Source organism: Hyperolius riggenbachi, chromosome 6 (assembly GCF_040937935.1).
Source record: "Hyperolius riggenbachi isolate aHypRig1 chromosome 6, aHypRig1.pri, whole genome shotgun sequence".
NCBI classification, from domain to species: domain Eukaryota; kingdom Metazoa; phylum Chordata; class Amphibia; order Anura; family Hyperoliidae; genus Hyperolius; species Hyperolius riggenbachi.
The window spans coordinates 142336025-142360696 of NC_090651.1; the positions used below are offsets into that span (position 1 = coordinate 142336025).

Below are 24672 nucleotides of genomic sequence, written 5' to 3' on the forward strand. Positions count from 1 at the left end.
CAGGCCCTCTGCTGTTTAGCACTCACCTCCACCTCCGACATGCTGCCAACATCTCCGGATCCGGATCCAGCTGTGCTGCTCCACTCCAAAATGCTTGCCCATGTGTCCCCATCCAATATCGCCGCAACAATCCCCATAGGAAGTGGGGTAGAACATCCGGATTTCTCAGCCAGTGTGTTGTGCGCTCTCCGGTTCCTATTGGTTTGTATTGGCCGGATGGTGCAGTCCGGCTCCGCCCCGGATACGGCTGCCGGAGGAGCCGGATGAAAAAATAGCGCATGTTGGAACGGAGGCCGGAGTCCGGATCCGGTCCGGCTCCGGTTCGGCAGAACGGACGCATGTGAACGGACGCATAGGCTTTCATTGCTATGCCGTGCGTCCGTTCCGTCCGTTCTGCAAGCGGTGCGGCTCCGGCACGGCGATTCCGGAGGGCCACCGCAAGTGTGAACCGGGCCTTAAAGTGCAGCTTTAGTTGCATTGTTATGCTTTCTTTAATACAATAGAGTAGTTCAGTTTAAAAAGACCAGATTTGCTGAATGCAAATGTATTTGGCAAATGTATTTGTTCTTCATTAATATTATATAAATATCACTTTAAAAAAAAAATCCTGATTGATGGTAAAGGTAAAGAGTTCAGGAATACTTGATTTTTTTATTTTTTTTAATTGTTAGTGCTCATATGTGGATGTTGTCTTTATGCTGGGAATACACAATCTTTTTTTGACAGATGTTTCAATAGGTCCGATCGTTTTGATCGTTTTTCTGATCAATTTTCCCTTAGAAGTGAATGGAAATTGATCGCAAAAACGATCTGAAAATCGATCGGTCAGAAAATCTGCCAAAAAAAACAAAACCTCATTGTGTATTCCCAGCATTAGACTGTAGGTCCACAAAAAGGGTAATGGTACTTACATGCAAATAGTGCCATCTATTTGACCCTCAAAACAAAACGATCTGGCTGCTGCCGCCTATTTTCTCTCCAGCCCGCGCAAACTTTTTAAAAAAGTCGTGATGTCTTGTCTTTGTAAAAAGATAAAAAGGAAAAATTGGGAGCTCACAATAGTGTAGTTTGTTAAGATCAGTGATGAGGAGATAATCTTTTTGTGCAGTGATAATCACATAATACTGTAAAGGCCACATAACACTGTAAAGGGCACATATCACTGTAAAGACAGACCTGACCCCACTCGGCTTAAGAAGTCTCTTTCTGTAGATCGGAAATAGGGGGTAGCACCCTTCCACCAAGGGTGGACTGAATCATAGATAATAGAACAAAACAGAGGCACCAGATAGAATAAAATGTATTCAAAACTGTTTTAAAATAAAGTATATTTAAGGTAAAGTATACTGCAAAGGGGACCGGGGGAGAACGGTGGGGGTTCCGTCACGTTTGTCCCGATATCACATGTCATTACTGCTGCGCACCCGATCGAGAATGTCAGCCCTACATTTTGCAGCATATCCAATGGATAAATGCAACCAAAATTGGTCACGTTGTCCATCGGGTATGCTCTTGGCGGCACTTGATGTATGGCCCCCATTAGTCTAATTTTGAGGCAAAAAAAATAAAATCTCAGTATTCCAGAGACTTTCCCCATCCAACTTGCTTTCACCAATCCAGCGCTGAGACCAAGAAGCGTCCTCCTCAATGGCTTGTCAACAGAACACAACCACACTGTGTAGGCGCAAGGTGGCTCACCCTTTCGCTGTAGCTTGGAGCCGATTGGGCTCTGCTTTTTCCACTGAGCACAAGTGGCTCTGGGCTACTGCACAGGCATGAGTCTGCGTCTGCAGTGCGGCCATGTTTATTCAGGTACGGGAGCACAGCCACAAACTGTCAGAGGGTCCTGGTGTTCAGTGATGGTGTTGAGGAGTATGTGGGTAGCCTCTGAATCTCTACCGAGGTAAGTATCTGACTTTTGTGTTTTTAAAACTCACGGGTTTGCTATAATAAACTGGTAAATGACTTTTGGATCACATGCTAGCGCATTATAAACTTCTACTGCTAAAAGCTAGAAACTCAGTTTCTCCCCAGATACTGACTCCTCCCACTACTAGGTGAGCTCTGGTCACCTAAAAAGTTCCAGCCAGCACCATTTTTATTGAAAGCAGCGGTGTGTGATCAGAACTTGGGATTCCTTTTTCCATGGACTACATTGCTGTGCTGGGGGTTATCAGGCTAATTGCAAGTTGTAATCGGGGCACTCACTGTTCTCCACATTCTGAAGCCACATCTCTAACATTTATCACTTCTATTATGGTTTTTTTTTTTCATGTTTTAATTGGTTGCCTGATACTTGACAGGTTTCCCTTGTGGCAAGTGAAATCAGCTATGATGTCAGTCAAGAAAGAATAGATAGAACATTTAGTTTGGCCTCCAGTGTGGCGGTTGTGGCCATGGTACAGTGCTCAGCAGTTTTGCATTATATTGACATTATATATTTTGTCCAGCATACAAGCAAGCAACGAATACAGTTTTGCTGTTCTTCTTCTTAAAGATGGCGGTGTAACTGCTGTTTGGCTTACAAACTGTATCCTTTTGTGTTGTATCCTTTTTATAAAGAGTATCTACTTCCCAGGCAAGCTGCAGAAGTAAGATCCACGTGTGTTCTGTCACATTGTAGTAGGTTACTGGGGTGCAGGTGCTTACTTTGGTCCCTGCAATGTTCGCAGATGCCTTCCCTATAGTTAAACAAAATAAATTATAGCCAGTACAAGATGGCTCTTACTGCATTATGCTCCATAAGGTGTTTGGAGACAGATCTCCATTTAAAACTACAAATACTTGTTTAAGCAGTCTTGTACTTATATATTTTGTGTTTGTGTTATATCATCAAATATCACCTTTAGGACCAGTATAGACGCTACGGTATTGATAACCTGAAATTATCATTCATGGTTGTTTAGGGTCACCTTTTCCCATACAAAAAAGCTGTTCAACGTATAGTCTGGGCAGGCGCATGCTACAACAGGAATAACAATAGTAGTCAGTATGGTCAGTTAGACAATAATTCTGAGATGATTCATATTTTATGCTTGAAGTGAACCTGAGGTAAAAGTGATCTGAATGCTGCCATATTTGTTTTAAACAAATACCAGTTGCTTGTCAGCACTGCTGATGTATTTGGCTGCAGTAGTGTAAATCACGCCAGAAACAAGTATGCAGAAACACCTGATCTGCTTCATGCTGGTTCGGGGTCTATGGCTAAATATATTAGAGACAAATGATCAGCAGGATAGCCGGGCAACTGGTGTTGCTTAAAAGGAAATAAATAGGGCAGCCTCCATATCACTTTCAGCTTGGGTTTACTTTAATGTATGGTAAATTATGCAGTTTGGAAATGGACCAGTTAGATTTAGCATCTGCTTAATTTGATTGGTTCGTCTCCAAGCTGCATAATACTTGCATGAACTTGGAATTATTAACATCTCATTGACAATTCTAGTGGTCAAGTATGATTTTCCAACTTTCTAAAAGCTGCTAACATCCATTCACACAAAAGTTCCTGAAATTTTACCACTCATAGTTTCTGGTAAGCAAAGTTGTGTGAGCCCTTAAAATCCTTCTTCATCGAGACATCTAATAGTTAGGATTAGTACATGGATATAAGGTGGGGGGTTGCTGAGAGGGAACATGTGCTAGAGAGCTGGTTTTCTATGAGATGTTGAAGACATTGAGTAATAGCAATGACTAGGGTTTTCCTCAGCCTTATCTCTTCCTTGGACTTTGCCATAGTTTTTATAGTATTATAAACAGAATCCCACAATGCAGTCATTCCCTGCACACATAAACACACAGGTCAAGAAGGAAAGGCGGGACTGAAGAAGGTACTGTGTTTGTTCTCTCTGAATTTAGCAAGTGTTGTGTGTAGAGAAGATTATCTTGTAATACTGGAGGAGATCATGCCTATAAAAATGGCACCGGAGACTGCCGCTTGTAGAATATCGGTAAAATTACTGATATTCTACTACTTAATTCCTTTGTTTTACTATAACCTAACCCTACTCTCACACAGAACTCTACCTATGCCTAACCCTAAGACCCCACCAGGTGCTGCCTAACCTTACCCACCTCCCCCTGCCCCTGGTGGGTGCCTAAGGCCCGGTTCACATTAGCGGTTGTTTGCCAAACGGACCGGATGACCTGACCGGATCCGGACCGGATCCGGATCGGAACCGTACGGTTTTGATCCGGATCCGATCCGGATCCGGTCAGGTTGCATCAGGTGTCCATCAGGATGCGATCCGGATCCGTTTGGCAAAGTTTACGTAAAAAAAAAAAAAAAAAATGTTGGGGTCTGGGAGGTCAGCAGAAGGGGGACCTGTGGAATCAGGCCCTCTGCTGTTTAGCACTCACCTCCACCTCCGACATGCTGCCAACATCCTGCCAACATCTCCAGCTCGTGCTGCTCCACTCCGAAATGCTTGCCCATGTGTCCCCAGCCAATATCGCCGCAACAATCCGCATAGGAAGTGGGGTAGAACATCCGGATTTCTCAGCCAGTGTGTTGTGCGGCCTCCGGTTCCCATTTGTTTGTATTGGCCGGATGGTGCAGTCCGGCTCCGCCCCGGATACGGCTGCCGGAGGGGCCGGATGAAAAAATAGCGCATGTTGGAACGGAGGCCGGAGTCCGGATCCGGCCCGGATCCGGTTCTGCAGAACGGACCCATGTGAACGGACGCATAGGCTTTAATTGCTATGCCGTGCGTCCGTTCCGTCCGTTCTGCAGGCGGTGCGGCTCCGGCACGGCGATTCCGGAGGGCCACCGCAAGTGTGAACCGGGCCTAACCCTTAAAACACTGCCACCCCTGGTTCCTAAACTTAAAGTGGATCAGAGGTGAACTTTTACTCATTGCATAATTGTGTTCCTTACCTATTGTTTATAGGGCATTCCTAAGCCAAATACTTTTTAGTTTTTCTTTTAATACTCTAATTCCCTTTAAACTAAATAAACCGCACCCACAGGTTTTCAGAGAGCCTTGGCAGTAGCAAGGGCTCATGGGAGCTCAGTCTGGGCAGGGGGAGGAGGAGGTGTTACTAGCCATTGATTTCAGAGGCAGAGGGGAGGAGGGGGGATTAGGTTTTTTTCACAGTCTGAGTGCCGATGGTGCAGATAAGCCTGCCTCTGTGTAAGGTTTACAAACAACATGGCTGCTGTCATTGTATCACAGGAAGAAATAATCATTTTCTATTAAAGCTGTATGCAGCCAGATTTGCTATGTAAACTATCTAAACTTTAGATAAGATATATAGACAAGTTACTTGTTATAGTTCGTTTTTCATCTCCGATCCGCTTTAAAGAGAACCCGAGGTGTGTTTAAAGAATGTGATCTGCATAGTGAGGCTGGATCTGCCTATACAGCTCAGCCTCTGTTGCTATCCCAAACCCCACTAAGGTCCCCCTGCACTCTGCAATCCCCCATAAATCACAGCCGTGCTGTGAGGCTGTGTTTACATCTGTTGTGTCAGTCTCAGCTGCTCCCCCGCCTCCTGCATAGCTCCGGTCCCTGCCCCCGTCCCTTCCCTCCAATCAGCAGGGAGGGAAGGGATGCAGGCGGGGACTGGAGTTCTGCAGGAGGCGGGGAGAGCAGCAGACTGACACTATAGAGATAAACACAGCCAGCTCTGACAAGCTGTTTGTCAGCAGCGTGGCTGTGATTTATGAGGGATTGCAGAGTGCAGGGGGATCTTAGGGGGGTTTGGGATAGCAACAGAGGCTGGGCTGTATAGGCAGATCCAGCCTCTGTATGCAGATAATATTCTTCAAACCCACCTCGGGTTCTCTTTAATCATCCCGTGCCTAAGCTTAACCCCCTTACTCCTAACATTAAGGGCCATATGCAATTAACGCTTTCTCAAGGAGATAATTTTTCATCTTCAATTTAAAATAACTTTTCAGCACCTTGCAATGGAAGAAGTACCAAAAAGTAGGTGAAAAAGCACTATGAACATGATTTTGATTATTTGTTTGCTTGCTGGTGGTTTAAAATGCATTTTGACAATTTTTAAAGTAACTCTTAGGAGAAAACTCAGGAGAAAACGCGAATCGCATATGGGTCTAAGCCTAAAGCCAACCATAAATACCCTAATGCTAACATTTTTGCCACCATAGGGGGCAATAGTAAAAGCAGTGGCAATGAAGGATAATTATGACACACTATAATCACAGCTTTTACTATTTCCACCTATGGTGGGGCTATTTTCACCATTTACCCCTGCAACATTTTGATGCCTGATCCGGGAGTAGACCTTAACAGAAACTGAACTGAAAGGGGTATCGCAATGTCCTCGTTGCAAATTACCACACACCTATGGATTGTCCTGTACAAAGCAATTTTTGAACCCAATAAAAAAATGGGAAAATATTAATGGTAATGTTGAAAAAAATTGAGCAGGAAAAAAAGGGTTACTTTCTAAGACTAGCTAACTTGCTTTTAGTGACTTGCAGTTGAGGCAGTGAAAAATGCTTTTTTTTAGTGCTTTTTGAATACCTGGGGCAACTGGAAAAGGACATTTTAGCTATTAGCAATGAAAAAAAGAAAGGGGACCTAAGTCCCCTTTCTCTTATATTACTATTTCTTTAATGGAGGAACCACATGTAAAAGCAGTGTCATAATGGGAAAAATATGCCTTCGTTTCTACATCCAGCAATAAATGTGCTTCAGGTAGGTTCTTATGCCATTTCCCCCAGCTGCTGCCATTTTGACATCCAGTGCTTGTCACTTAGGCCCAGTGCACACCAAAACCGCTAGCAGATCCGCAATACGCTAGCGGTTTTGGGAGCTGATTTCAGAGCGATTCTAGGTATGTTTAGAGAGGCTTTCTAAACATACCTAGCGGTTTTGCGTGCGTTTTTGTGTAGTAGATTACACATATTGTTACAGTAAAAGCTGTTACAGAACAGCTACTGTAACAAAAATGCCTGGCAAACCGCTCTGAACTAGCGTTTTTCAGAGCGGTTTGCGGTTTTCCTATACTTTACATTGAGGACGAAACGCTTCCGAAAACCGCAAACGCGCAGCAGGAGGCGCGTTTGCGGCTTGGCAAAAAACGCAAACCGCCGGTGTGCACCATCCAATTGCAATACATTAGACAAGCGTTTTTAGAGGCGGATGCGGCCGGCGGATCGCTCCAAAAACCGCTCGGTGTGCACTGGGCCATACTCTCTTTCAGCTTGATTTTTAAGCAAGAAAAGACAGTTTGTATACATACAAAAAAAACCTCTTAAAATTATTATATCGTAAAACATTAACGATAACTAAATAAGGTTTATATAAGTTAACTAAAATAATTTTCAGGGCTGTAGAGTCAGTGCAAAAATCTTCAGACTCTGACTCCTCAGTTTATGAAACCTCCGACTTCATGTGCCCAAAATTTCTCTGACTCCACAGCCCTGATAATTTTAAAACAATTGTCAAACATCTATTTACAATTTGCATAGTTTTTCTTCTATAGAAAAAGTTAAATGCATGCTTATTTGGGGTTGATTAAATTATCCCATATTTTACAGGATTACCTCATATTTCGTATGCCAGATATCAAGGCAATATCTGATTCAAGTTATGTTTTCCCCTTGAATAATAAATGTATAGTAAATTAAAATGCAAATACTTGACATATCGAGCCAATCTGTTCCCCAAAAAACAGGCCAATTTACACAGTTACTAGCTGTGAAATAAAAATACTGCAAATAACAATTATTTTGGTTACCAAGGTATGAAATGCCCTCAGGCATGAAGAAATTTATAGTATTTTATCCTTATCCTTATGCTTACTTTCAGTAATGCTGGTTTGCAGAGAATCCTGAGGTGTCAGTGGACTTAACATTGATTAGTAATGACATTTGTAAATGTACCGTATTCCTCAAAAAAACCTTCACAAATTCTCTGGAAAATTTTATAAATCTTAAATATATCTTAAAGAAAACCTGTAGTTTTTTTTTTAAGGGGGGGGGGGGGGAATGATTAAGTTAAAGGAAGGGTCCATCCACAAGCTAACCTTTGGTCCCAGGGTCCCTCCAAACTGTATCTGATGAGTTTTTGTTTGAGTATATTCTCGTGGCCCTGCTCCCCTCCGTTTATGAGCACAGCCATACAGTGCATACGCAAGTATGTCCGCGCCCGCTTAGTATAGCTGCGCTTGTGCACAGAGGGCAATGTGGACACACACAAGGAGAGGGTCTAAGCCAGTAGTAGTGGGGTCAAAGGGGACATCCAGAGGCTTTTCTCTACAGGTTTGTGCTTTAAGGGGGAGTAACTATTTGGGGAGTTGCATAAAGGGAGCCTACTGTGTTTTATTAATTAGGTTAGTCACTAATGGGATTTATTCTATTTTTTTTTTAATTATCATTATTTTAGGATCTATTTCCACTAGGAGCTGCGGTTGATTCAGATTCGCGAAGCCGCAGCCCGAATCGCTGACCGTGCCATGTACGGCTGTAGGGATTCAGGTTTGTGCTGCAGAAAACCAGGGCTGTGGAGTCGGTACAAAAATCTTCCGACTCCAACTCCGACTCCTCAGTTTCTGAAACCACGACTCCGACTCCGGGTACCCAAAATTGTTCAGACTCCGACTCCTCGACTCCGACTCCTTAGTCTAATACTTAACAGGGCTGTGGATTTTGTACAAAAATCATGCGACTCCGACTCCCGACTCCTCAGTTTCTGAAACCACGACTCCGGGTGCCCAAAATTGCCCCGATTCCGACTCCTCGACTCCGACTCCACAGCCCTGCAGAAAACTGCAGCACGCTGTCCAGATTCGCACGGCTCTGGATGGCAAGCTAAGAGAGGCAGTGTTTCCCCACCTCACTCAGCTACTGGGAATGCTGCAGATTCGTCTCGGGAGCAAGATGTAGTGACAACAGGCTCTAAAAAAATCTTTTAATGCTTTTTTCCGACAAGTTCATAAAAATGATAAACTTGCATCAGTTTGTTAGATTCAGTTGCATTAAGTTTAGAGGTGAGACATTAATGTTCAGCATGAAACTATTTTTCAAATTCCAGGTGACATAACATGGATGGCAGATCTGCTCCAGCGATGACCAATCCACGGCACAGATTTGAGAAACGACACGTTTGTATTTCTCAGTATGCTTTTCGAATGTACATAATGTATCAATAGTTATATAAATAAAGTGTGTTTTTTATTCTATCAAAATGACTATTTCTTTTGAGTTATGTATATCACTGTGTGATACCACTGTTAGTCAATATTATGGTCGTCAGTCCTCCCTTACTGTAACGCAATCTAACCTAGGACTGGGGCTGATGCACAAAGCATTGGTCAAGGTATCTCATGAAAATTTTATTGATACTTATGGAAGGGGGAAGCGTGTGTTACTGGGGTTACACGCACATTGCTATGGTAATGCATGGTACACCTGCTGCGTAACACTACTAGTAATGCGTAACCCTCGCCCACCCCCGCCATTTGTGTTTGTAAATTTGCCATGTGCTTCCTACCCACAGCAATTTTACTGCTGCTTTGTTAGCAGTAACCTAAAATGTGACAATATGTCTTCTTGACTGCAAAAACCTCTGCTCTACTTTTCTAGTCAAGACTTGAGCTGCAGTGTTGTATAACGAACATACACAAAATTATGAGATGACCACATAACTTATCCAGTTTTCAGATGCCCAGTAAAAGGGACTTAAAGGGACTCCAAGCACCTCTTATGGACATGCTTTTAAGACTCTGACCAGTACTGCAAAGTACTTAAGGATGCCTACCTTTCTGTAGCTTGTCCTATCCTCTTTCATTTGATGCCTGAATTGCAGTTCTACACCAAATAGTTTTAGTTCGATTTCAATTTAAAAATCGCGGCTGCCATCTTGGCTATGTTATATCTTCTGGGTCACCCCTGTCTTCTCTGTTAGAGAAGTGCATCACTGAATGAAGCAGGAAAAGGAAGTGACACTCATGGTCATTGCAAGAGGCTCCTCCATAGGGTTTATAAGCACAGTGCTCTCCTCAGAATTTTTTTCGAGCCGGGTGGTATAAAAAAGTAGCCGGGTGGGGCAAGATGAGAGAATGCAGGGCAGGTGCTTCTTTGCACAATTCTGCTTACAGGAGAGTAGGAGGTGCTCACCAAAACTAGCCGGGTGGAGCACCTGGCTAAAAGAGCGAGTGCTCGGACTCCCTTTAAAAAAAAAAAAAAGTCTCCTTTTTTGTTCATCTAAATCAGGTCAGACGGAGTGTGTGTTTTACAGTAAACCTCCAGAGAATGGCTTTAGTTTGGCAACATATGTTTGTTGTAGCAGCTTGCATATGGTAGACTTTTAACCCTGCTGCATATCAGACAAATGTTATGAGACTAGGTATTTAAAAAAAATGCAAGCTAAGACAAACATTTTATTTTAGCATAGTAAGTAAATAAGGCACTAAGGACTGAAAGGTTAGAAAGAAAAAATATCCTGTACCTGTAATTCCATGATGATGGCTCTATCAAACCTTTTTATTGAGAGATTTTCACAAGATCGAGTAAAGGCTTCAATGTAGTCCCCACATGGTTGGTGCAATCTGAAAACATTCAAAAGGTTAATGGCCAACTGGATAGCAGCGTATGCATATTGCAGGTAGTTAATGATTATACTAAGGCAATGTAAATAGGCTACAAGACTACAGGTAGTCCATGAGTTGCATAAATCCTGGGTTACAAGCAACCCACTTATACATATGACATGCTCGTCACAATGATGTCACTTCCACAGAGCTGCATGCGTCGTTTGTGGTGATGCGTAAATGGCACAGGGGGACACTGGATACAAACAGTTGCACAGTTAGGGGGGACAGGAGGTACAGAGAGACACAATATTTCAACTTACATACAAATTCAACTGAAGAACAAACCAATAGTCCCTCATTTGTTAACGGAGAACTACCTGTATATAGAGTGATGTGGAGGGTGATCAAAATAGATTACTTAATTTCTTCACACGTTAGCATGAAGGTGTACTACAAGTTAGTATATATAAACAATCACTGATGATTTATTAGACAGTTGGTAAAAAGTAAACCCTTGTTCTTTTTTCATTGAACAGAATGGACAGTTTGGCACTAGTTTGGGGCTGAAATGTATATTATAAATAATGTGTTAACCACTTCCCGACCGCCTAACGCACAGGGGCGGCCGGGAAGTGGAGCCCGCAAGGACCAGCTCACCCACAGAGGCGGCGGTCCTTTTAGGGGCATAGGCGGAGCGATCGCGTCATCCGTGACGCGATCCTCCGCCGGCGCCTGTCTCCGCTCACTCGCCGCAACATCCCGCCGGCCATACGGAAGCGCCGGCGGGATGTTAACCCTACGATCGCCTCATACAAAGGCCTCGATTCATAAAGCATTTCCGCATGAGGAAATGCAGAAAGCCGCTCGCTTTACCGACCACACAGCAAAATATGTATTCATAAAGGCTTTTTCCGCATGAAAAGCCGACATCCACGAGCAGAGTGATCAATCACCGCCTTGCGCGGTGATTATCACAGCAAAAGTAACAAATGTCAATTCATAAAGATTAGAGGTAGCGGTATGCGGACGGGTATTACCGCTACCTCTGATGTGGCGAGAAGCGTGCGGAATCCGTTGCAGTGAATGGGACAGACCTCCCAAGCAGCTGCAGAGAGAACACCGCACGGAGGGATTCCGCCTGCTTCTCCGGCTTCCGCATGTCTCCCGACAGCCTAACGCCTGCCTACAGCGGAGTATCTCCGCACGCCTGTCACAACAGGAAACATTTTTATGAATTAACACCCTGAAGGCGGAAATACCGACAGCGGTGTTTCCCCGCTCCACTTTCCCCGCTCGCAGGCTCTTTTATGAATCGAGGCCAAAGTGTATAATACACTTTGTAATGTTTACAAAGTGTATTATACAGGCTGCCTCCTGCCCTGGTGGTCCCAGTGTCCGAGGGACCACCAGGGCAGGCTGCAGCCACCCTAGTCTGCACCCAAGCACACTGATCTCCTGCCCCCTGATCACCCACAGCACCCCTCAGACCCCCCAGACCCCTGTTTACACCCAATCACCCCCCTAATCACCCATCAATCACTCCCTGTCACTATCTGTCAACGCTATTTTTTTTAACCCTAAACTGCCCCCTGGGGACTCTTGATCACCCCCCACCCCTCAGATTCTCCCCAGACCCCCCCCCCCCCTCCCCCTGTGTACTGTATACCTCTATCCCCCTGATCACCTGTCAATCACCCATCAATCACCCCCTGTCACTGCCACCCATCAATCAGCCCCTAACCTGCCCCTTGCGGGCAATCTGATCACCCACCCACACCAATAGATTGCCCGCAGATCCGTCGTCAGATCACCTCCCATGTGCAGTGTTTACATCTGTTCTCTACCCTAAACACCCACTAATTACCCATCAATCACCCCCTATCGCCACCTGTCACTGTTACCCATCAGATCAGACCCTAATCTGCCCCTTGCGGGCACCCAATCACCCGCCTACACGCTCAGATTGCCCTCAGACCCCCCCCCCCCCCCCTTATCAATTCGCCAGAGCATTAGTTACATCTGTTCTTCCCTGTAATAACCCACTGATCACCTGTCAATCACCCATCAATCACCCCCTGTCACTGCCACCCATCACCCCCTGGCACTGCCACCCATCAATCAGCCCCTAACCTGCCCCTTGCGGGCAATCTGATCACCCACCCACACCAATAGATCGCCCGCAGATCCGACGTCAGATCACCTCCCAAGTGCATTGTTTACATCTGTTCTTTCCTCCAAACACCCACTAATTACCCATCAATCACCCCCTGTCACTGCTATCCATCAGATTAGACCCCTATCTGCCCCTAGGGCACTCAATCACACCCTCAGAACGCCCTCAGACCCCAGCCCTGATCACCTCGCCAGTGCATTGCTTGCATCTATTCCCCCCTCTAATCACACCTTGAGACACCCATCAATCACCTCCTGTCACCCCCTAGCACACCTACCCATCAGATCAGGCCCTAATTTGCCCCGTGTGGGCTCCTGATCACTCGGCCAAACCCTCAGACCCCCTTCCGATCACCTCCCCAGTGCATTGATTGCATCTATTTTCTCCTCTAACCACCCCCTGAGACACCCATCAATCACCTCCTGTCACCCCCCTAGCACTCCTATCCATCAGATCAGGCCCAATACAACCTGTCATCTAAAAGGCCACCCTGCTTATGACCAGTTCCACAAAATTCGCCCCCTCATACACCACCTGTCATCAAAATTTGCAGATGCTTATACCACTGAACAGTCATTTTGAGACATTTTGTTTCCAGACTACTCACGGTTTTGGGCCTGTAAAATGCCAGGGCGGTATAGGAACCCCACAAGTGACTCCATTTTAGAAAAAAGACACCCCAATGTATTCTGTTAGGTGTATGACGAGTTCATAGAAGATTTTATTTTTTGTCACAAGTTAGCGGAAAATGACACTTTGTGAAAAAAAACAATTAAAATCAATTTCCGCTAACTTGTGACAAAAAAATAAAAACTTCTATGAACTCACCATACTCCAAACGGAATACCTTGGGGTGTGGCACTTTTTTGCACCCTAACTGCGCTAAGGGGTCCAAAGTCCAATGAGTACCTTTAGGATTTCACAGGTCATTTTTGTTTCAAGACTACTCCTCACGGTTTAGGGCCCCTAAAATGCCAGGACAGCATAGGAACCCCACAAATGACCCCATTTTAGAAAGAAGACACCCCAAGGTATTCTGTTAGTAGTACGGTGAGTTCATAGAAGATTTTATTTTTTGTCACAAGTTAGCGGAAATTGATTTTAATTGTTTTTTTTTTCACAAAGTGTCATTTTCCGCTAACTTGTGACAAAAAATAAAATCTTCTATGAACTCACCGTACTACTAACGGAATACCTTGGGGTGTCTTCTTTCTAAAATGGGGTCATTTGTGGGGTTCCTATACTGTCCTGGCATTTTAGGGGCCCTAAACCGTGAGGAGTAGTCTTGAAACGAGATTTCTCAAAATGACCTGTGAAATCCTAAAGGTACTTATTGGACTTTGGGCCCCTTAGCGCAGTTAGGGTGTAAAAATTGCCACACATGTGGTATCGCCGTACTCAGGAGAAGTAGTATAATGTGTTTTGGGGTGTATTTTTACACATACCCATGCTGAGTGGGAGAAAGACCTCTGTAAATGGACAATTGTGTGTAAAAAAAAAATTAAAAAATTGTCATTTACAGAGATATTTCTCCCACCCAGCATCGGTATGTGTAAAAATACACCCCAAAACACATTATACTACTTCTACTGAGTACGGCAATACCACATGTGTGGCACTTTTTTGCAGCCTAACTGCTAAGGGGCCCAAAGTCCAATGAGCACCTTTAGGCTTTACAGGGGTGCTTACAAATTAGCACCCCCAAAATGCGAGGACAGTAAACATACCCCACAAATGACCCCATTTTGGAAAGTAGACACTTCAAGGTATTCAGAGAGGGGCATGGTGAGTCCGTGGCAGATTTCATTTTTTTTTTTGTCGCAAGTTAGAAGAAATGGAAACTTTTTTTTTTTTGGGTCACAAAGTGTCATTTTCCGCTTACTTGTGACAAAAAATAATATCTTCTATGAACTCACTATGCCTCTCAGTGAATACTTTGGGATGTCTTCTTTCCAAAATGGGGTCATTTGGGGGGTATTTATACTATCCTGGAATTCTAGCCACTCATGAAACATGACAGGGGGTCAGAAAAGTCATAGATGCTTGAAAATGGGAAAATTCACTTTTTGCACCATAGTTTGTAAACGCTATAACTTTTACCTAAACCAATAAATATACACTGAATGGGTTTTTTTTAAATCAAAAACATGTTTGTCCACATTTTCCGCGCTGCATGTATACAGAAATTTTACTTTATTTGAAAAATGTCAGCACAGAAAGTTAAAAAAATCATTTTTTTTGCCAAAATTCCTGTTTTTTGATGAATATAATAAAAAGTAAAAATCGCAGCAGCAATCAAATAGCACCAAAAAAAAAAAGCTTTATTAGTGACAAGAAATGGAGCCAAAATTCATTTAGGTGGTAGGTTGTATGAGCGAGCAATAAACCGTGAAAGCTGCAGTGGTCTGAATGGAAAAAAAGTGCCTGGTCCTTAAAGGGGGGGGGGGGGGGGGGGGGGGCTAAAGCCCACGGTCCTCAAGTGGTTAAAGCCTCACCAGTGAGAAATTTTAGTAGAAATGTTAATTGAAGCAGGGCTTGGCGTCACTCAATCTGATTTGATGCAAATCCTTAATAACCAACTGAAAAGTTTAATGGTATGTGTTTTGGAGGTGCCCAAACTAAGAGCAAGTATGAGTAGTTCAAATGAATAATAGAGGCAAGTGTAAAACTTGCCTTACAAATTCGTACAAGTCATGTATGGGGCTTAAAGGTTATGTATATTAGCACATCTACATTGTGTTTTGCAGGTCTGGTCCACTTTCGCAGGTAATGTGTCTCACAGTGGTATGAGCGCCTCTTAGTATACTTACACTGTACCCTTAATAATCTAATGCCTCTGTGAGATACAGCCATATAGGCACATTACCAGAGGAAGTGGGACAGGCCTGCAAAATACAAAAGTCACTTACCTCAGTTTTATTATGTACCATAACTATGTACTGTAACTATTCATACCTACTACTAGTGTGGGTGCCTCCAAAACACATACCTTTTATACATTGTTTCCAGATTTCACCAAAAGTCATCTGCAAGACCTAGTTACCTCTTCCTCCTTATGGCACCAGGGGTAGGAATGAGCCACTTGTCTATAATTTTGGAAAAGTATGCTTTTCATTGGGTGGAGAGAGGAAGTTTCCACCCCTCTTGGATTGGTATTCTTACAGTGATGTAGCGCCAACACTGGTTTGCTCTGCAGTTGAGGGAATACCAGCATGCATGGGGCACAAGGAGTTAAAGTGACACTGAAGCAAACAAAAAACCTCATGATATAATGAATTGGTTGTGTAGTACGGATAATTAATAGAACATTAGTAGCAAAGAAAATAGTGTCATATTTTTATTTTCAGGTACATAGCTTTTTTTTTTTTTATATATAACATTGCATCATTCTCGAATAATTGCAGCTTCCACAATACACCCAGCATTTAAAATGATTTCACAGAGCAGGCGACTGACCCTTTGAACATTTCTCTGTAGAAAAAACATGAAACAATGAGAGACAGTTGAGATAAGTGCTTCAAAAGACAGTGCTGTCCACGAGTTAATAAAGTTGCAGAGCTCACAGAAGCTCTTTTGCATAGATAACTGAAGTTTCTTAACTCTTCCTGTGCTGGAAACCATATGAGACTCATATTGGTGCTAATAATATTTTATTAGCAGTACTACACGTACAAATCATTATATCATATGTTTATTTTCACTTCAGATTCCCTTTAAAAAAAGGCTTGGGGGCTTGCTAGTTTATTTTTCTCTCTTGTACTAAATAATGAAAGTACCGCTGAACCGAAGTCAAACAAACCTATTGTATAAAGCCCAATCTGGTAAAGAGGCGCCCAGGCATGGGTTAAACGAGGTTAAAAATCATAAATAAAATCCAACCGAAGAGGGAGGTGACTTACCCCAAAGAAGACAGTCTCATTAGACAAATATATTTATTTCAGAGCAGGCAACACGTTTAATGGGTCCAAGCCCGCTTCCTTAGGCCAGTAACAATGCCAGAATATATGAGCCACAGAACATCATGCAACTTTTAACCTAGTTTTATCCATACCTGGGCGCCTCTTTACTCCATTGTGCTGAGCATTACCTCCTCATACACAGCTGTGAGAGGGGTTTAGTCTGGCCCCACATGGTGTACACCATTGTGGAAGCCATCTTTTTACTACAAAGGAGAGCGACCGCTTCCAGTCCAACTTGGACACACCGAGTGGATTTTGGTTCATTGTCTCTACCTGCCTCAAGCGGGTAGTTGTCCCCCTTCAACCTACCTCTGTGAGTAGCCCTTTTGTTTTGTACATCGTGTTCCAACACCTACTTAACATACTACGCTATTGGGCTCCTGTGTTTGTGTTCTGTGTCTTTTTCCTGTAGGGTGCCAAGACACCCCAACAAACCATTATTGTATGAAGCTTATGGTGGGCTTGATTACCGTTTGTCCTCAAGGTTCCCCTGTTTCCTGTTCCTCCCCCATAAGTTGCACCAAGCAGGGAAGAGCTGTTGCCTAGGTGTGAACGAGCCCTAAGAAAGTACTTTCACCCTAATTATTGGCTGCTGCAGCTATTGCCCAGTCAATTGTTACGGAATGTGTGATTTTGCATGTGTTACCCAGAAACATTTTGTAGCAGTACGTCAGGATAACACTGCTACAAAGCAGAGGTGTCAACATGCTTATGCAATAGTATAGGCAGTGCTTTCACTTGCTGTAATGCATTATGGTATTGTGCAAAGTAACACACATAGTAACACTAAATAGTGTTGGTTGGGATTTTGTCTGGCTATCAGGTCTCTGTAGTAAACTGTTATGCTGAGGCATAGGGGAAGTGTGTTGGTCACACTGCTGTTAAATTTTAGCAGGTGCAAGCACTTGACCCCCAGCACTGCAATGGCTTCTATCTTCCCCTGTTCTGTTTTGGCACCTTAGCAAAAATACAGGAGAAATCTTCAGAAGCTGCAGACTTTCCATACCACAAACACTGATTCACATTACCTCTAAACTACAAAACACACGAAAAGCAAATGCACACTCCCAGCTGTAGCAATTTCCTACCTTTATCTGGTCAACAGGCGCTTGTCAGCCAATCAAGTGTATATATGTGTAAATACACCCTTTCTCTGCTGTACCAAATCTAGCAGGAATTGCATAAATTAGGCAGCATTCAGGTGGGAGGCTTCGGTTGAACGTAGTCGTAGATTATGACACTAGCAGGCCCTGCTCCCACAAGGGTCCCCTCCCTAACCACTCAACTATCAACCGCATCCTGGAAGCTGCAAAAAAAAAATTTAAAACCACAAACACTGGTTCACACTACAGTTGGGGGCCCCGGACTCTCCCACAGGCTGGGACCCCCAAACCACCATGCAATACCTAGAGGGAGGTACAGGTGAGCCCTGGAACTCTTACCACCGGGGAATCACCCACTCTACCTCTAAACTGAATACTGACTGCAAAACACATAAAAAGCAAATACACACTCCCAGTTCCAGCAATTTTTCTACTTTTATTTGGTCAGCAGGCCTTTGTGGGAGCAGTGTCTGCATGGGGCGTCCTGGCTAGTGACGATTATGTCCGACCGAAGCCTCCCACCTAAATTCTGCCTAATTAATGCAATTTGTTTAGCTTTGCGGCATTTGACCATGGTTTACCTACAGAGAAAAACCCTCTTCTCCACAAAAAAAACATTTATCTAAAGGTTCAGCCTTAACTCTACAGAACAGTTGTCAAACTCAAAGCCTGTTGAATACGACCCATCTCGCCATTTTATGTGGCACACGAGAGCTTTGAATAACAAAGAAAATCTATGCTAATTTAAAGTAACCCGGGGCTGAAGAAATTAGAAAAATTGATTCTTACCCACTGCTTCCTCCAGCAGTATAAAAAATGGCCCTTGCTGTCCTCCTGTGGTCTGCTATTCAGCCGCGATCAGCCCCAGTAACTCTAAGTCGCATCCAGTCTGGGTCTTCTGCACATGCGTGGACCTCCCACGCATGCGCAGAAGACCCAGACTGGACGCGACTGAGACAGTTACCGGTGCTATCCGCGGCTGAACAGCAGACTGCGGGAGGACGGCGAGGAACTCTCACATGTTTTTGCTGCTGGAGGAAGCAGCTGGTAACAATTTTTCTGAATTTCTTCAGCTCTGATAAACACTTAAACCACTTCGCCGCTCGGGTACAGTTTATCTACGCTCCTTAAACTTCAGTTCCCCGCCCGGAGCGTAGATATACGCACCCCCCGCCGCTGTCCGCGCTCCTGCTCGCACGCGCTCCCGCGATCGTGCACGTCGCCACCCGCTTATCCGGAGATCAAGGAACGGAAAAATCCATTCCCGTTCGTTGATCTCTGCCCCCCAGCAATGATCGGCTGCTTCTATGAGAAGCAGCTCGAACATTGTGAAAAAACATACGTTTCCCAGCCTCCCTGAACTTCCTGCAAGCGTACCTCCTACGCTTGCAGGACACATTTACAAAAAATTACTGTGGCCATCTTGTGGCCAAAAAGTAAAACTACACCCAAAAACATTTTTCACATACAAATACATTAGTTTACAACATAAAATTAACTCATTAACTCCCACACTCCCCAATTATTGCCAATTTTTTTGTTTTGTAATAAAAAAATAAATTTAAAAAAATTACAATAAAAAAACAAAACAAATAGTTACCTTAGGGACTGAAATCTTTAAATACTTATATCAAGAGGGTATAACACTGTTACTTTATAAATTATGGCTTGTAATTAGGGATGGACGCAAAACTGAAAAAAAATGCACCTTTATTTGCAAATAAAATATTGGCGCCAAACATTGTGATAAGGACATAATTTAAACAGTGTAATAACTGGGACAAATGAGCACATAAGTTACATGGATTTTAACCACTTGCCGACCAGGGGAATTTTCACTGATCGGTGCTGCGTGGGCTCTACAGCCCGCAGCACCGATCAGCAGTGCAGCAGGGCGATCAAACTACCCCCCTTTTTTCCTCACTAGGGGGATGTCCTGCTGGGGGGGTCTGATCGCCGCCGGCCATTAGTGGGTAGCGGGGGGGGGCTCCTCAAAGCCCCCCTCCGCAGCGTTTTGTGCGCTCCCTCCCTCCCCTTACCTCCCTCTCCCTTGCTGGGCTGCGCAGGACGGATATCCGTCCTGCGCATTGTGGGATAGGCTTCAGCCTATCATATGCCGGCGATCCCCGGCCAATCAGAGGCCGGGGATCGCCGATCTGACTTACGGCGCTGCTGCGCAGCAGCGCCGTATGATGTAAACAGCGGGGATTTCTTCCCCGCCTGTTTACATTTTGCCGGCGAGCTGCTATCGGCGGCTCTCCGGCTGTTCACGGAGACACCCTCCGTGAACTGACATGGAAAGGCCGCTCGATCGAGCGGCCGTTTCCATGGTAACCCGCAGACGACCAGTTTACGCCAATCGGCGTTAGCTGGTCGTCAAGAGGTTAATTACAGTAGCATGCATTATTTAAAAACTATAATGACCGAAAACTGAAAAATGATTTTTTCCCCCAAATGTTTTCCTGTTTTCCCATTAAAACACATTTAGAATAAAATAATTCTTGGTATAATGTCCCACCTAAAGAAAGCCTAATTGGTGGTGGAAAAAAAAGATATTGTTCATTTCATTGCGATAAGTAATGACAAAGTTATAGGCGAATGAATGTAAGTTGAAAGGTAAAAATTGCTCGGATGCTGAAGGGGTAAAACCCCTCAGTTGTGAAGCGGTTAAGGTGAACATTTCCTAGAAATCTCCCACAATGCACTTGTGACACATGATTTTGTGACCTGCGAAGGAACATCCTGCCACTAGAGTGCAGTGTTTTTACGTCAGTAAATAACAGCTGTTTTTTCAACAAACGGAGTATACAAACACTATCAATGATCACTCCTCCTCTTAGAAATCAAGGTCTGCTGCCCCTAGTGATACATCAGAATCAGCACCGATGCCAATTCTAGAAAGAGGGTGTAAAACAGACCCTGAATTCAAAAAAGTAGCCAAAACTGTAACAAAAATCACACTACAGTAGTCACTGACCTCTGCAACCCATAAAGAAACACCACACTTGCAGGAAGAAGTTGCACCTGGCACTGGATATTGTCATGAATATTGTAAACTCCAGTCAATCAAAACAAAATGAAAACCGATTACAGTGCAGATCTGAATGGAAAAAACGAGCCAGAAAACCAAAATGAAAACCAGCGAAATGCATATGTTAAAATCAGTTGGACCTACCTAGAGTTATGCTGGGCATACACGGGTCGTTTTTTTGTTATCAATCGAGCCGCTGATGGCTCGATTGATAGTGTCCGATGACCCGCCGGATCGATTCTGCGCTCTATACCCGCGGGCGGACAATAGCAGAAAACAAGCAGAAGATAAGAGAAGCTCCCGCGGGGACGAGGGGGAACGATTCAGGCACGCGCGGGAGTCGATCCGAGGGCTAATCGAGCCGCAGAAACGGATCATGTATGCCCAGCATTAGGCCAACAGCCTAAAAATGTTGTCTTTGGAGGTCTAAATTTGGTAGGTCTCATTTAATAGAAATAACAAGGCAAGAGAGACTCCCTTTGCAAGTTAAATCTGCAGTTTCAGCCATTAGTTTATACACTATTTTAAACAGACAAAAACAAAATGAATTACATAAAGCAGATTTTTTTTAATTCAATGAAATGGAAGCATTGATTAATACAAATTAGGATGGTGAGATTATTCAGTCATGGCATATACAGTAACTATTAAACAATTGTTATAAAAGGTTATGGTGACCTAACTGCAGACTGTCAGCTAGAACAAGTGACCTTGTATACTCAAGATAAACATCTGACAAATGACAAACAGCTGGGTAGGCAGAATTAGCTAAAATATTTCAGGACAAGCTACAAGATGGAGACAATTTAAGTCACATGGATGTGTAGTTATAATATAGAGATATTAGTATTTTTGCTCCCCCTCCCCTTCCCGTATCCATGCTATCATTCAGAAATCCATGCACCACACACACGCAAAACATAAATAAAATCCTGAATAAATGTTCTGTTACAGGAAGTAAATCATAATTGTCACTTTGCAATAATTGATTGGTGCAAAGGGGCAGTAGCATGCTAGACATGCTAGAGTTTGGGCAAATAACCCCCTCATAAGGTGCACAAAGTATGAAGGCATCATGTTATTTGTGTTTCTATGAGGAAGTCATAGTTAAACTGGTGGACAATTATATTTTTGTCTATCCAAGGTACCTTCCACAACACAACAGTTCAAAGACAGCAAAATGCTTTTTAGAATCCAACGTTAAAGTGTAACTGTCGGGCATAAAATCAAAATTAAATTCTTTATTTTTATCTGGTAAACAAGTAATAAGGATGTTAACCAGGCAATACAAAAGTTAAAAATCACTATTACTTTTCTTATCCATAAAACAACATTCCCCAGTTTCCCTGGCTCTTATTTGGTACATCTACCACACAAAGGAAGTTGCAGGGCATGCTGGGTTGTCTTTTTTTTATCTTCTTCTTTACTTTCCCCTCAGACTTAACTAATGCAGCCTAATTGACTGAAACAGCTTTCCCTCCTGTTTTCCCCTCCCACACCTCTGTTCCTCTCTGATTGGCCAATATTTCTCATGCTGAGACATTGCACTTTCTATTGCAGAGCTGTGTGGGAGTACCTGAAGACTGGGAGAAGGGCGGGCAATGCAAACACAATCAGGCAGAGGAGTGTAAGGGAGGAAATGACATCAGGATTGGCTTCAAGATAGACACAATTAAAATGAAGAATCCTAAAAAGGATTTTCTCTTTTTTTACTATAGAAAAATCACTAAAATTAAAATGTAGACAGTGCAATACATATGTTATGTTATGTAAGTAGAGCAAGTATTTATCTATTTATATATGTGGTGTTGTTTTTTTCTGAGATGGTATGGCTGACAGCGCCTCTTTAACAGCCTCAGAATGTCACGTTCTCAGTGCTCGTTCACAGTGGGACGTTATGGAGCGACATTAGGGTGGCATTGCAACGTGGAACTACACACTGCAATGATAAGTCTATGCGACACAGACAGTGTGATATTAAAGGGGTTCTCGGGGAGGGGGTTACTGTAAATAAAAACAGACACTTACCTGGGGCTTCTATCAGCCCCCAGTAGCTGTAATGTCATGCGCCTTCCTCCTATGATCTGCCGGTCCCTGCCACCGGCCCCGGTCTAGTGCGGCATCTCATCCAACTGTGACTGCGCAGACGCGCGCGTCATCGGAAGCTTACTGCACAGGCGCAATACAAGAAAACTGCATTGTGCCTGCTCAGTAAGCTTCCGATGACATGAGCGGGAGCGTGCATTATTCATCTTGTTGGACAAATAATTGCCTGGTGTCAGCAGTGGGGAACGAGTGATCAGAGGGGGACGGCATGGGACATTACAGCTACAGGGGGCTGATAGAAGCCCTAGGTAAATGTCAGTTTTTATTTTCAACCCCCCCCCCCCCCCCACACCCCTCCAGAGAACACCTTTAACACTGCGGTGTAACGTGTTGTGGTATGGTAACCCACTGCTGCAGTGAGTTACTGCTAAACGCGCATGTTAGCAGGTAAAAGGGAAGCACGCTTTTCATTGTCTGTACGCTTCACCACACCTCACTGTATGCGACGTAACGCATCCGTAACGTGTGGTACGAATTTTTTGTTCCGTTGTGGTCCTGTTGAAACAGGACCAAAACGTAACATGCTACTGTGAATTTAGCCTAAAGGTGGACACTAACGGTCCACTTTTTAGCAAAGAATTGGTTGAGGGATCAGATTCACCATTGTTTCACCATCAATGAACCAATCTGTACTTCCTATTTATAACATCAGTTTATTTTCTGCCAATCCGATCACAATTATCTGATCGCTAAAATGATTGTTTGCTAAAAATTGGACTGTTGGTGGTCACCTTAAAGGTACACTCTCAGAGTACAATTTACATCTATGAATAGCTCAAGCATTGATATAAATGCAGTCGGATTGGCAGAAAATAAACCTGTATTTTGTAGTATATACAGGCGCTGATCCAATCTTTGTCTCACGTATGTATACCACCAGCTGCTCAGGATCAACCAAATCCACAATCGGTTTCAAGAGTAATTGCATATACATCCACAGTGCTCGGTACTCAGATCGGCATCTGCAGTAACCCCACAGTGCTCAAAGACAAGTTTTGTAAATTCTTTCCTAACCCTGACTTAAATACCTGTTGAATGTTAAATGTTTGTTTACTCTGTGTTCCATAGCCAGTAGAAATAATACCTGGTCTCCCCGAATTATTTTTTTGGGGGAGGGGGGGGGGGCAACATTTTATATGGCTAAAGAGCCTAGGCTAAGCATCACTGGAATTGTCGTCTGATTTTGGTCTGTTGGATGACAATCAGGCCTGTGTACGCATGGCAAACGACTAGACGAGCGACTGCTAACAGGCAGTCTGTCCAATCCATTTGGCTGATCAACTTACATGAGTGTTGGGCTGATATCATGCAGCTGGCCACGTGTGTACGGCATGGTTTGAACAACCTACTTGTTTTGAATGCGGCCATGTCGTGCAGTCCTTCTTTACATTTGCAGTATGCACAAGTCACTCACTTGGCTGGTGCAGAAAAATACAAGTCATGTAAACGGTTTGTTGTGGTGTCATGCGTTCGTCGTGCACTTCCTTGGACGCATATACGCAGCTGACAGAACCCTTTCCACTTGCAAAGTGATGCGAGTGCGGCTACCTCACTGCATTGCGTCACTTCCACTTGCAGTCGTGTCTTTTCCGCATCTCCCAATGCGGAAGTGACTGGAGGAGACGGAACGCCGATGTGAGCGTGCGAGAATCTGCAGCATGCTGCAGATTCTCCGACCGCCTCGCACCACCCTGCATAACCATTATGCAATGGAAACTGTTCCAGTGCCGTGCATTGCTTACACACCGGCCGCGGTGTGATGCGACTACGTAGCCGTGTGGAAACGGGCACTAC

At 43.9% G+C, this 24672-nt stretch overlaps 2 protein-coding genes across 7 annotated transcripts in view; both read left to right on the forward strand.

Annotated features, from left to right (window-relative positions):
- Window positions 1-9159, forward strand: part of RNPC3 (RNA binding region (RNP1, RRM) containing 3) — a 76334-nt gene extending 67175 nt beyond the window's left edge. Inside the window, exons 15-17 of one of the 6 annotated variants that reach the window (XR_011022064.1) lie at window positions 2451-2545; window positions 6606-6665; window positions 9006-9159. The gene's annotated coding sequence lies outside the window, so the exon portion shown is untranslated. Of the gene's footprint in view, window positions 1-2450; window positions 2546-6605 lie in introns of all 6 variants that reach the window. The other 5 variants (XR_011022061.1, XR_011022062.1, XR_011022063.1 and 2 more) reach the window with 5 other exon arrangements.
- LOC137521151 (pancreatic alpha-amylase-like) overlaps window positions 8988-24672 on the forward strand; it is a 37945-nt gene continuing 22260 nt past the window's right edge. The window contains exon 1 of the mRNA XM_068240028.1: window positions 8988-9075. Coding sequence (XP_068096129.1) covers window positions 9016-9075 — 60 coding nt within the window. The 5' untranslated portion in view covers window positions 8988-9015. The remainder of the gene's footprint in view (window positions 9076-24672) is intronic.